This window comes from Rhamphochromis sp. 'chilingali' (genome assembly GCF_963969265.1).
Source record: "Rhamphochromis sp. 'chilingali' genome assembly, chromosome: 18".
Lineage (NCBI taxonomy): Eukaryota > Metazoa > Chordata > Actinopteri > Cichliformes > Cichlidae > Rhamphochromis > Rhamphochromis sp. 'chilingali'.
The window spans coordinates 21,384,442-21,398,469 of record NC_137945.1 but is presented as its reverse complement, the minus strand read 5'-3'; the positions used below and the strand labels follow the sequence as shown (position 1 = coordinate 21,398,469).

The 14,028-nt window shown below is 41.6% G+C and overlaps 1 protein-coding gene across 1 annotated transcript; it reads left to right on the top strand.

Annotated features, from left to right (window-relative positions):
* The first annotated feature begins 937 nt into the window (after positions 1-937).
* On the top strand, positions 938-13,475 carry mtmr6 (myotubularin related protein 6). The gene is made up of 15 exons (XM_080865410.1): positions 938-1,153; positions 3,310-3,441; positions 6,567-6,729; positions 6,869-7,026; positions 9,294-9,422; positions 10,358-10,492; positions 10,671-10,803; positions 10,927-11,036; positions 11,152-11,277; positions 11,364-11,413; positions 11,508-11,601; positions 11,688-11,794; positions 12,109-12,243; positions 12,337-12,463; positions 12,651-13,475. Exons 1-15 carry the CDS (start codon positions 1,130-1,132, stop codon positions 13,005-13,007), a joined length of 1,980 nt encoding a protein of 659 aa, XP_080721536.1. The 5' UTR covers positions 938-1,129; the 3' UTR covers positions 13,008-13,475.
* Positions 13,476-14,028: the final 553 nt, after the last annotated feature.

The following is a 14,028-nucleotide window of genomic DNA, read 5'->3' as shown; positions in this document are numbered from 1 at the left end:
GTAAAGCGCTATACAAATGCAGGCCATTTACCATAGAGCTGAGAGGGACAAGGAAAGAGAAAAACTTCAGAGGGGGTTTGTAGATATAGTGAGCGGGGCATGCAGGGGAGATGATCCGCTGTGGTGATCCCTAAGCATTTAGGTAGTCAAATGGCGACCCAATCTCTCCAGAGAAGAGCACACTATATTTGCTTTACTTTGACAAGTAATCATGCCAATAATTATTATAGGTTGTAAGTTTTTTGTTATCTTTTATCTTGATTTCATTTTAACTTTGCTTTTCATTCAGTTAGCTTCAGCTAGTTCCCAAAGTAGGTTTGATGGTTTCAGTTCAGTTTTTATTGTTTGGAAAATGTTTAGTTTTAATCTTTTGAAGTATTATTGTTTTTAGAAAATATACACTAATCTAAATCTATTATTGTTTTTTTAATTAACTAAAGCGTTTTTCACATATAGTTTAAGTATTTAGGTTGTTTTAATTCTGATTACAGGCAGCACGGTGGCACGGTGGTTAGCACTGTTGCCGCACAGCAAGAAGGTCCTGAGTTCAATTCCAACATCAGGCCGGGGTCTTTCTGTGTGGAGTTTGCATGTTCTCCCTGCGTGGGTTCCCTCCGGCTTCCTCCCACCGTCCAAAGACATGCAGCTTGTGGGGATAGGTTAATTGGATAATCCAAATTGTCACTAGGTATGAATGTGAGTGCGAAGTGTTGGCCCTGCGACAGACTGGCGACCTGTACCCTGCCTCTCGCCCTATGACAGCTTGGATAGGCTCCAGTGCCCCCCGCGACCCTGAAAAGGATAAGCGGAAGCGAATGGATGGATGGATAATTCTGATAACTTCAAATTGCTTACAAACTCTGTCCTACAACCCCAACCAGTAAAGAAGTTGAATTTGATCCCGCTTTTATTTTGAAAACCCCCACCTCAAGTGCCGACGTACTTTGCGCAAGCTTTACGCGGATGGAGTGAAAATAATTGACAATAAACACATATCGTATGCCCCCGAAAAAGTGAAGGAGTCTTGTGCAGGAGTCGAAGCTTTCACATCATCAATGATTCATTTCAATCCGGAAGGTGTCGTTTGAAGCTTTGTAGGCGCTGACAGCTGTTTCGACCCGGGGGGAAAATGGAGCATATCCGAACGCCAAAGGTAGCTAACGTTTCTTGCTAATTGCAAATGGATGGGATACAGTCGGCAGCTGGGCCTTGTCTGTTTGCGATTTTGTTGGAAGGCTCGAGTCAGGCTCCGTTTTCTGGCCATCAGTGTTCAGAGTGAATTTGCGTGAATCAACGTTATAGCGTAACGGCTAGCAGGTGTCGCCAACGACTCCAAATGTCAGCAGACGTGGCGAGCATCAATGAGCCGTTTGTTTTTCCCGTTCATCAGGAAGATCGGCTTCCTCTATCTAATTTTACTACTTGCACGCTCTGCTATTTATTGCGACAGATATCCACCGTCAGTACAGTCATTGAATTCAGTATGATTGAAGAAGCAAGGAAAAGCCGGGCCATATCCAGCACAGACTCGCAGGGCTGACTTGGGCTGTACGTCAAATTGGGCGATCGCAGTTTTATCGTAAGCATAAAACGCCAAAACAGTGAGCTCACTGCCTGGGCTAAATCACTCCCAATAGACCAGATTTAAAGGAAAGCAACCAGCTGAAAAAGGCAAGACTCGAGGAGTGCTGCAGTACGAGTTTAGCCCTGCCAGGCCTGTACTGCTAGAAAATATACTGCTATGTGTGTGCACAGCAGTATATGGAAGAGCTGATCCTTTTAACCCTTAAATCATTGATCCTTTCAAATCTGATCTGCAGCCACTCAAAAACAACCAACAACCACCAACAGTCCTAGTACATACTTCATAATCTTCATAATTCCTTTTAGTCTGCCATAAGGTGGCTCAGTGTGCTTAATTTTATCTAACGTCTCTGTTTTTGATCATATTAGGAAGCAGTATCACACGGTTCTTGAGGTTCAATGACAATTGTGCTATTTGTCAGTGGGAAAAAAAAAATGCTGAGATCTGGCATGTAGACAGACGGGGAACACCCATGCAGAATGGGTGTTCCCCATTTTTCTTCACACCTCTCAGTGGTTTGTCTGGTTTAAAAGTCGGAGGAGATTATTATTTGCTGTTATAGTGTTTAAAACAAACAAAGAAAACAAGCTGCTTGTTGTAGCAATCAGGGTAGTTTAAGTTGCATAGGCATGTAACAGGATGAAACACAAATCCTAACATTAACTTCCCTATAAGATGGTATGAGGTCTCTGTCCTCCTTCTCTCTTCCCTTTCTCTCTAACCTGCTCTCAAGCACACGCATGTGGGCACACACACAAAAACAACTGACTTCCCGTATGTTCCAAGAAGCTGACTTATGACAGAGCCGCGACCCGCAGGTTGCTGAGCGACCGAGAGAGATTTGATCATCATATCTCAGCAAACGGAAACAAAGTGGAGGATGTCTGAGTCAACCGGAAACAGCTAATGTGATGAATCATGGATTCGGACAGCTAGTGCTAACAGCACTGCACAGTCCAAAAATCAGTGACTTTCCAAATGCACTTTGGCTATAGAGTGAAGGTGACAGGAGCTTTTATTTTGATATGTCTTGCATCTGTGATGCAGAAGGCAATAAAATACCGTAGATGCAACAGTGCAGAGCAAAGTCCAATGGTGATATTATTTGTTTGTTTTATATTGTTGTAACATCAGTCTCATAAAGATCTTTAAAAAGATTGTGCTGTATAAAACTGGTTTTATTCATTTATTTATTTTTTCTAGGATGTAAACCAGAAGCACATTAAAGGTTTTTTTTAAAACCTGTTATAGCTATTAGACCCAAGCCTGTGTGAAAACTCGTGACTTGAGTAAATATATTACTCATTATATCTGCTATTCTGTTTGGGCGTTTGTGGTATTAGTGCAATCAGTTGCTACACTTTCACTGTTGCAGCTACTGAATATAAATTTTTGAGAAGGAAGTCAAAACAAAATGAACTGTGTTTGACTTTAAGCTAGATAAGATTGTTTAATTAAGAGGCAGGTGGTTTGTTTATTAAGGCAGTGGCAGCAAATGTCACTTGTGACTGCACTTATTAAAATTAAACTGGCAGCTGATAGTGAGGACCAGGTGGCCAGGATTAATTGGTGTGCTAGCCAGAACTGGTGCCAGTAATTTTTCTGTCAGGTGTCAACCCTGCTCGCAAGATGCCATCTCTTGTAGTCTCAGTGTATCCAGCAAGAGAAGCAAAGGGTGCTCCTGATTATTTAGATATTACCATTATGTGCATCTGTTTTTGCAGGTGGAGCAGGTGCGGCTGTTGGATCGCTTCAGCAACAAATCCGTTCATGGCACTCTGTACCTCACAGCCACGCATCTCATCTTTGTGGAGAGCAACTCTAACAACTCGGCCTCTGCTGGACATGAGGTCTGGGTGAGTAGTTTTGTGCCAACTATGCTGCCCATTAATGCAGGTTTCAGAGTGCTTGCATATGGATGTCACCTCTGCGAATACACTGTTGTGCAGAGGCATAACTGGAGGATAGCAAGTGCTCACAGAACTTTTACCTCCTGTTGCCAGTTTTCTATAAATTGATGATGCAGTTTCACACAAACCAAGTGTGCTCTTTAGACAATTTGGGCCTGTTTTTAGTCTAATAATGAATATTTATTACCCTGCAAATGTTTTTAATACACTCCTGTTTTAGCTCCTAGCCTTCATGCAGGTTTGTTCTGTGTGTGTGGTTTAAAACCCCCTTTTTCTAGGCTTTGTGTTTAGGTGTATGATTCTTGCTGGGGTTCAAATCCTGAACGAGGCCCCAATTGTTATAACCTGTATGTGTGTGACATAATAATAAATTAGGTGAGTCGAAGTCAGTATCAGCAGTGTAAAGTGGTGCATGGATAAGCTGGCAAGTGTATGAGACCTGGTGTGCAAGGAAAAAGCAAGTTAAGATAACCCAACGAAAGAACCAAACGAGGATGCAGAGGCATGAAGACAGCACAGGCACCATCACAGGACTGGAGTAAAGCACCAACAGGAGTGGAGACCGGCAAGACCTAGAGAGGTAGGGTCTTAAATAGCATCTCCTGAATCTCCACCCAGGCAACTCATGGAACCCAAAAACCACACATATGCAGAGCAAACCCGCATGAAGGCCTGGGGCCATAACAACTCCATCACTGAAGGAACCGTTGCAGTGCAATATTGCCATTGGCTGGTGGCAAAGCGATTCCTGTAGATGCCAAGACCTGGGTGGCATATGTTTTGAGCTCTCAAATCAAAACCAGAGGAATATATGCAAATGAAGGGCAAAACATACAGAAACTGGAAGTTCTGCCACATAAAGAACCATTAATGTGATCACTACAGGGAAGCCTGCAACCAGACAGTTTGTTTGCATGCGATTTGGGAAGGAGAGAAAGATTATGAAAGTTAATGTGTGGTAAGAGGAAGAGATAGAGTTTCAAAATGTGCACACGTAGTATTTGTCTGTGTGTGTTTTTCTTCCTGCCCCTGAAAGAGGATCGCTGTCAGTGCACTGTAAGAACTAGGTTAGTAACATCTAGCAGCAGCATTCTGGTTTGCTGATGGACTTATTTGTGCTGCAGTAGCGGCAAAGTGGTGGTGTTGGGTTATGCGAGAATTATGGGCGCGTGTTGCAATGAGCCTAGAGCAGGCACTGAAGACAAGAGGCTATTTAATATTGAGAAATTAGCTGCAACCGTTTAGAGCTCAGGATTTCAACACATGACTTGCAAGATTTTATTTCCTATATTGAGTTGTGATTTGTCAGAATGACTTCATAGCATCAACTAGCCCGGTTTAGTTGGTTTTACATTGTACAATTGGCATATACATACTTGCTGGAATGGTATTACTTCTGAGTGTGCACAATAGTGTTGCGCTGTATGAATCCTGGTTTGTTTTTTTTGTTTTTTTAAGCACTAAGTATTTAGTGACTGGCCTACATGCCTTGTGCAGCAGAACCTGGGCCGTGACCTCTTTCCCACCATCCTTCCTGTTTTATGTGCATTACTTCCCTATGTGTGTCTGGCTCAGCGCTGTGTGTGCTGTAGAGTAATTTCAAAGTAACCGTTTGTGGTGTTTGTGTGTATCATAAAATATTAAACAGCATGTGAGTTACTGCCTTTCTCAACAACTGGTGAGATCAGCAATTAGCCTGTGTGTGTATGTGCACATGCGTGTGTGTCCCACTAGTCATTATCAATGCTGATCCATGTGCATCTTTATGATTTCTCTTGGTTGTGATACTCAAAATGCACTCATGAATATGGTGATGTGTGGCATCTGACTCTCTTGCCCTCTATACTTCTGGGTGATATTAAAATAATTCATGACTGAGCTGAGCTTTTTATAGCACTCTTCTGTTTAAATGCATGCTCTTGAACCCGATCCCCCCCCCCCCAACTAGATCCCTTTAATATTCCAAATCTTATCTGTTCTTCATTGTATTCATATTGCAGATAACACTCTCACTGTCCACTCGTGTTCATTGATGCAAATGTCTAGCCAGCTAATCACAAGGCAGCAGCTCAGTGCATTTTGGCATGTAGGATTGTCAAGGTGGGCTGCTGAAGTTCAGAATGAGGAAGAAAAGTGATTTAACTGACAATGAATGTGGTTGATGTTGCCAGATGGACCGGTCTGAGTATTTCAGAAACTGCTGATCTACTGGGATTTCTCCTCAAAGCCATCTCTAGGGTTTACAGAAAATGGTCAGAAAAAGAGAAAATATCCAGTGAGTAGCAGTTTTCTGGGAGAAAATGCTTTGTTGATGCCAGAGATCCCAGAGGAATGGCCAGGCTGCTTTGAGCTGATAGGAAGGCAACAGTAGCTCAAATAACCGCTTGTTACAACCAAGCCGTGCATCTCTGAATGCACAACATGCGACTTTAAAGCCACAGCAGCAGAAGACCACACTGGGTACTACTCCTGTCATCTAAGAACAAATAACTGAAGCTACAATTCACACAAGGCCACCAAAATTGTACAACAGAAGACTGAAAAATGTTGGCAGATCTGATGAGTCTGCAGCATTCAGAGGGTAGAGTCAGAATTTGATGGAAATGACATGAAAGCATGAATCCATCCTGCCTTTTATCAGTACTTAGGCTGGTGGTGTAATATTGTAAGGGATATTTCTTGGCACTTTGGTCCCTTTAATACCAACTGATCTTCATTTAAACTTTGCAAGTCTTTAGTAGTTCATTGAGCCTCTTTAAATATGAAACTATTCTCTAAACTGAGGTTCCTAAAGAGTAAGGCTTTAATTTTGACATACGTGTTTTTTAAAGTGTGCATATACAATGAGTCCTAGAGTTGAAGAAAAACATTTGTATAACACACACAAAATATATTAGTATGTGTGTATGTTTTGTAAAATATAAAAACAGCACCAGGCTTTATTAACAATACGCTAATGTCATTGTTGGATAGTGTACTTTGTTTAAATTAGTGTATATCGACCCAGCCACTGTAAATCACCAGCCTCTCTTTTCACGTCTTCTTTTTGCCTCCTCTTTCCTTGTCTGCAGATTTTGCACCATCATATAGCCTCTGTGGAGAAGCTGTCCCTGACCACCTCTGGCTGTCCACTGGTAATTCAGTGTCGCAACTTCAGGGTGGTTCATTTTGTTATACAGAGAGAAAGAGACTGCCACGACGTCTACAGCTCACTGCTTCGTCTTCTACGGCCAGGTCAGCTTCGCGTTCTATTCGCTTTGGGCATTTCTCCTATCCACTTAATGCCTAAACAGAGATACATTGACATATTAAATAGTGCTTTCTCATCTGTCTGTGTTTAATGGGTTTCTCTCTGTTTTTCTTCTCTGCGCAGTATGCTATGAAGAGCTTTATGCTTTCTCCTACAACCCCAAACAAAATGACCAGCAGCGAGAGGAAGGATGGCAGCTCATTGACTTGGGGGCGGAGTTTGAGAGGATGGGCGTCCCCTGTGACCAATGGCAGCTCACTGATGTGAACAGGGACTACAAGGTAGGTAGTAAAATCCAACAAAGTCCTCTGCCCACTATAAACTGTATTTATTTACAGATTCTAAACATTGGTACCATCACTGTGATAGTAGTAGTATTTGTGATAGTATTGATATATTATTTACTATAAGTTGACTTATAGTATTTCTGTGTATTGGTCATTGCATGTCTGCATTATGGCTTTAAAAGTGCCAGAAGAACATACTCAGAAAGGGATGTAACTCCAAACGACCTCTGTAGCGACTGAGTAAACACAAAAGAGGAAACGACTGTGACAATAACTGGATTTATTTAAATGGATAAAAAACATTCCCGCCATGTGGTCACAGCAGATGGCAAAGTCCATTAGGCTGGCCTCTGCACTTAAACCAGCTCCACCTTCAGCTTCCTCTGTTGCTTAAACAGGGATAGGCTGGAGCAGCAGATGAAAACAGAAAAAAAGAATTACTGCAGCTTGTACAAGTCACTGACAAAATCATGTAAACCTAAAATGTGCAACATTGTTTAGTCTTTAGCTTAGTGTCATAATGTATTAAAACAAATTAATCCGAATAATTAAACTAATTGATTGTCAAATAACTTAATTGCAAACGAAGTTAATGTGAAAATGAGGTGGGCGTATGAAAGCTTACTCTGTATCTGATTTAAACAGATGAATATTACCAGAGTATTTCAGTTGTGTGGTTGTGGACAGCACCGTCACAGTGGTACAGTCTGGATTAGGGCTGTTGATATAACATATATATCGGATGACGATATAAAAACGTCTATCGTATCATTTTACGCTATCGTTTGTTTCGTGGTGTCGCAAAATAAACTGTTTACGGCAATATTTTTTCATCGTTTTGATGGTCACTGTAGTGGCTATATTAATTTCTTAAAGTTCTCTTTCTCTTATATTTTATATAACCACACTACAGACGGACAAGCGCCTGTTTTTATGCGTTGTCGTTAGCAACAACGACGGTAACAGCATCGGTGTCCGCTTGTTTATGTTCCTCATAAACCTTTCACAATAAAGCTCAAGATCCTGTTGAGACTTTTCAAAATAAACTGAATCACGTGAAAGAGCAGATTATTTACGGATGAGAATTAAAAAAGAGCCGCCAGGTGCTAAAAAATAAACCTTAGACTTAAACGTTAGAACAGGCTTTTCCCCCCAGCACGCTGTGTAATAAATATTCACAAAGAATACGGCGGCTGATACAACTTATGTCTAAAAATGTACAGTTTCATGCATCGGTTAAAACACTCGACTCCAGCTACATGATGCGCAGCTGGAAACACTTCCCGCAAGACGAGCTGCCCGAGATTCACAGAATTTACAGAAAATGTTACATTTTTGTGATTTATGTCGTTATCAGGACGATAGAATTCTTATATCGGAATATGAGATTTTGGTCATATCGCATAGCCCTAGTCTAGATTCAGCTGGCATCCAAGTGATATCACACAGGCTGTCATTATTTGGGTTTAATGACAGCCTGTTAACATTATATCCAGGGGTGCACATAAGGGGTCCGCAGGTGCGCATTAGCTGTCAAAATAAAAGACGCGCACCAGATAAGAAGTTGCAACGCGCGTTTGCGTACATAAGATTTTCTGGAGGAGGACAGACATAGGTTTAGAACTCTAAAAGCTGTCAAAAAAGCAAGCTCCTTTAAGCAATTACTTTGGTGTTCCTCCACCTCCAAAGAAATGTCAGAAGGAGTCCGAACCGCAAAAGAAGCGCGTGTTCTCGGAAAAGTGGTTGCAGGAGGTGAGCTGGATTCAAACAAATGATGAACGCACAGAGATGTGGTGCAGAATATGCCGTGAAAATCCCACTCTAGCGGACAAAAACAGTGCTTTTATATGTACGCGAACTCTCGTTGCAGCTTCTTATCTGGTGCTCGTCTTTTATTTTGACAGCAAATGCGCACCTGCGGACCACTTATGTGCACCCCTGATTATATCACAGAAACCAGTTCGACGTTACCACATCTTAAACACTGTGCGCTGTGGTCCAGAAGAGGGTGCTGGAGCTTCACTGTTAGTTAGCTCCAGCCTTAGTGTGATGGACTACAGAGTCTTTGAGTCAAAAGTAAGAATTTGTCTGTAAAGAAGAAGAGCAGATCCCTGCTCACAGGCAGACTGTATATCATGTGCCTTTATAGATTGTAACATAGTAGCACGAGGCATTCACAAGGTACTGCTGTCTGAACATGGACATTAGTACATTTTTAATTCTTATTTTAGTTAATGGATTTTGTTTGTGACTTTTTTCAGGTGTGTGAGACATATCCACGGGACCTCTATGTTCCTGTCACCGCCAGTAAGCCTATCATTGTGGGGAGCTCCAAGTTCAGAAGCAAAGGACGCTTTCCTGTCCTCACTTATTTCTACCAAGAGAAGAAGGTACATTAAAACTGTGACCATTTACATACGCCAATATTTGTCTTTGGTCCAGTTTCTTTATTTAGCTCTCCTTGGCAAGTTGTTGAGTAGTTACTGAGCAAGATCAAAGTCCAAATCTTAATATTCCTAAGGCAGTACAAGCAAAATGGAAATGGGATTGCTTAAATTGAAAATAGGGTCAACTCTCTCGGTTATATCGAAGTGCAAATATCATGGGAATGAACCAGTGGGATTATATATTAACACGTGCAAAGTTGAGTTGCTTGGCCAAAGGTGGATTTACAGCAAAGCTCATAAAATGTCTAACACGGAAAGGATTTGTACTCCGCTTAACAAATTTGCATGACATCTGCTCATTCGATTTTTTTTTTTTTTTTGGTGTGTTTGTGTATGGATGGAAATTTTGACCTTTCGCTGGCATTAGAAGAAACATCACCACATTACAGAAACGATTAGTAACCAAGGGTCTGTGAAATTTGATGGAATAGCTGCACTTTTTTTTTTCTTTCTTTAATTTTCTCGAACAAAACGTCAGCATCGCTGATGAACAAACCTTGCTTCCAAAGCAAGCGAGGGAAAGAACTCCCACACCCGAAATGTGCAGCATATTTTGAATTGTGATTTTCAGGTTAAACAACATTTAGGTGGGATGAGCAGTTAATGACCTAACATTCTGGGGAATCTTATTGTGTCAACTAGAAACACCTGACTTTTAGGGAAACAATGTAACTACTCAATGGCATTAACATCTAAGTAGTTACATTTATGGTGTTAGGTTAACCAAAAAAGTTTATGAGACTCATGTAGTTGTTCCATTATAGGCAACCATTAGAAGGAAGTAACACAGGCTCAGGTGTCCTGGTTTTAAGGTTATATTTAGATTTTTTTTTTAATAACTTCTCGTTTTTACCAATGTACTCTCTTTACCCTGACAGGCAGCAGTGTGTCGTTGTAGTCAGCCTCTCTCTGGGTTCAGTGCACGATGCCTCGAGGATGAGAGCATGCTGCAGGCCATCAGCAAAGCCAATCACAACAGCCGATTTCTTTATGTCATGGATACCAGGCCGAAGGTAAGGTGGTGACGGCCAGGCAGTTTCTCAGAATAGCAAGCGTTGTTCATTAACTTTTAAAAATTTCTTGTATGTGTAAATGGGTTCAGCACTAAATGAATGTACTTTTGAAAACAGAGTTCAGAGCTCAAATGTGTTGTTGTTGTTTTTTTTTGTTGTTTTTTTTCCTGTCCTGCAGCTGAACGCGCTCGCTAACAGAGCAGCAGGTAAAGGCTACGAGAATGAGGACAACTACTCCAACATCCGCTTCCAGTTTGTTGGCATTGAAAACATCCACGTGATGCGGAGCAGCCTGCAGAAGTTGCTAGAAGGTTAAACATCTGCTACAGACAGAGGATTTTAAAAAAGAAAGAAAAGATGTTTACAAAAAGGCTTTTTTTTTTAATGAATGTCAGTCAGTGCACAGTTAATCTTAAATTCCTTTGATCCTTTAGTGACTGGGACTCGGTCACTTTCCATGAGTGACTACCTGGTGGGACTGGAGAGTAGTGGCTGGCTTCGGCATATCAAGGCGATAGTAGATGCTGCTGTCTTTCTCACCAGGGTAAATGTTTTCTGGTTATACTTCTTTAACTGTATTCTGGTGGAAGCTGATAAAAAAGTCATTGTTGTTTTAAAAACCATATTTCTGTGCCATCTGTCTGTTCTCTTAATCCCAGGCGGTGACAGTTGAAGGAGCCAGTGTTTTGGTTCACTGCTCAGATGGATGGGACAGAACCGCCCAGGTCTGCGCCCTAGGGGCGCTGCTCATGGACCCTTACTATCGTACAATTAAAGGCTTTATGGTACCAGCCACAGACGCGTGATGTTGAACATGCAGATACTCAGATGCTCCATGTTCTCTACTCTTCACTCTTTGTTTTTCTTCTAGGTACTGATAGAGAAAGACTGGATCTCTTTCGGTCACAAGTTTGCAGACAGGTGAGGTTTCAACTGGAAAATGTGAAGCACTGCATTTGCTCCAGTTCACAGTCGCAAGTTCATATTATTCTATACGTGGATTGTATGCTCTCAGGTGTGACCAACTGGACGGGGATCCAAAAGAAGTGTCTCCTATTTTCACTCAATTCCTCGAGTGCGTCTGGCAGCTGACTGAGCAGTTCCCACAGGTGAGTGGGAGAGTGCAAGCTACGTGAGATTTATATTTATTTCCTATGGTTTTTTTGCTTTTATTTATCCACAACTCTCCGTTTAGGCGTTTGAGTTCAGCGAGTGGTTCCTGCTGCAGATCCACGAACATGTTCACTCCTGTCAATATGGAAACTTCCTTGGTAACAATCAGAGGCAGAGAGAAGAGTTGCAGTAAGTCAAAAACACAGATTTATGCAACTGTTGACGGTTGAAATACTTTCTAATGTCAACTGTGAAATCTATCAGTCTGTCAAGACAATCTCTTTAAAAGATCTGTGCGTCAAGAAAGCCACACCTGGATTTGTTGTCACTGAGTTTGCAGATAACCAGAAGTGATAAAAGACATATAATGTGTAATCCTTCTTTTTAGTAGAAGACAAATAGATTAATTACTATATTGTGAGCTTCTGTATGCGTGTGTGTGAACCAACCATTGGACTATGTCGATATGCTCCCATGTGTCTAACTGCTGTTCTGGGTTGCAGACTAAGAGAGCGGACTCACTCCCTGTGGGCATTTCTAATGAGCGAAAAACGAAACCACCTGAATCCGTTCTACAGCCCTGCGTACTCCGAAGCACATCCTGTGCTCGAGCCCTCCACCCTGCCTTATCATTTCAAGTCAGTACAGCTTGCTCCCCTTTTGGTTGCTGCTTATATCTAGAAGTAAACCCTAAAGGATCTTATCTACATGTGTAACATTGTGATCACCAGGTTCTGGAGGAGTATGTACCATCAGTTTGACCGATCCATGCACCCTCGTCAGTCTATCCTGAAAACCATTTTGACTCTGAAGGAGAACAGTCGTAAGGCAGAGAGCACGCTGCAAGCACTGGAATCTGTGAGCACATTATTGCATATTGTCATATTCCTAAGTTTTAAGCTTGATCTTAATTTTGAGTATTTAAATGACTGCATGAGTATTTTTAATATATAGTATTTACAGTATAGTATTTGTATTTGAGTATTTAGATGCACTTTATATTTGGAATATGTTGTTTTATATACTTAACTGTCGTATCATTCAGAGGCTGCAGCAGCTTGGTGTAGTCCCGGTTGCAACATCCGACCCCCCCGCACCTCCTCCCACAAGAGATCAGCTCTCCAACTCCCACAGCCTCCCGCCACGTCCCGACTCCCTCATTCTGGGAGCGCCCATCAACCACAAAGAAGTGCAGCGTCACGAGGAAGAGGATGAGCAGGAGGAGGTGGGTGAGGAGGCCACTGAGAGCACAGATACAGAGCGGACAGTAGAGGGCAGCAGTGGCACCGAGAGCAGGAAGCAGAGTTATGGAGAACTGGAAGGGACGTATAACAGTGATCTGGTCAAAGAAGAGCCAGCTGTTGTCAGCCTGGAGTTTGGTGTAGCACGTATGACCTGCTAAAACCAAAAAAACAGGGATTGTGAGAGACTGAGGGACATGAGCAACTAAGTAAGAGAGCATACTGAAACTGTGTGTGTGTGTGTGTGTGTGTGTGTGTGTGTGTGTGTGTGTGTGTGTGTGTCTGTGTGGGTGTGTGAGAGAGAGTGGGAAGCTGTTGCTCTGTGTGGATTATGTGCCGATTTACGCATTGGTCCTGAATGGGCTGAATGGATGAAGTTGTGTGTCTGTATAGTCTAAAATCTCTATGGAAAGCCTCATTATTATGTCATATACTGCACTTACAGTGGGAAAAAAAAAAGCTTGTTTTCTTTTTTTTTATTAATGAATGTTGAAAAAGCACTATAAAAAATTAATGAATCGGGTAAGAAAAATAAATGAATCAAAAAACAAAGAAAAAAATGTCATGTCTTGTAATTTGTACAGTCACGTTGTGCATTTTTGAAATACATGGCCTTGATATTCTTCACACGAAAATGCAGAAAATCCCAGTTTTGGCTCATGAAATGTTTCATTTCATCCAAAGGCTGAAATCCAGCCTAATCTGATCATGTTGGTGAGCTGACATTCCTCTGGTCTGAGTGATTTAAAAAATAAATAAAATCAGTGTAGAGAAAAAAACATTTGTTTGAAACTGTTTGCTGACAGAATAGACAGTTTGTTGACGTCATTTCCAAGAAAACGCACATCAGGTTATGTCTTTGGCAACACCAGAAGGTTTCAGAGGGATTTTTCATTATGACCTACCTACAGAGTAAATTTAACACAGACGTATATGTCACCTGTGCATTTCCGCCTTAACTAGACTGCTATAATTTGTTGCTCTTCTTGGTGCTTCTGCACTTTGGTTGTGAAACAGATGATGAATCATGTGTGGGGCAAATACCAAACTTGAATTGGAGTATGTTTACATAAATACAGGAAGAACTCTAGGACAATGAAGCCTCTTTAATCCTATTTCTCTTCGATCAGGTGATCTTTCTTACTAATGCTTACTGATGCTGATACCCAAATCCTACTGGTT

What these genes read in the sequence shown, in the direction of transcription:
- mtmr6 (XM_080865410.1), top strand. Translation starts at nt 1,130, where the DNA reads ATGGAGCATATCCGAACGCCAAAG. An exon ending in TCATGGATACCAGGCCGAAG is followed by an intron (nt 10,493 to 10,670) that starts GTAAGGTGGTGA and finishes CCTGTCCTGCAG; the next exon opens with CTGAACGCGCTCGCTAACAG. An exon ending in GTACAATTAAAGGCTTTATG is followed by an intron (nt 11,278 to 11,363) that starts GTACCAGCCACA and finishes TTTTTCTTCTAG; the next exon opens with GTACTGATAGAGAAAGACTG.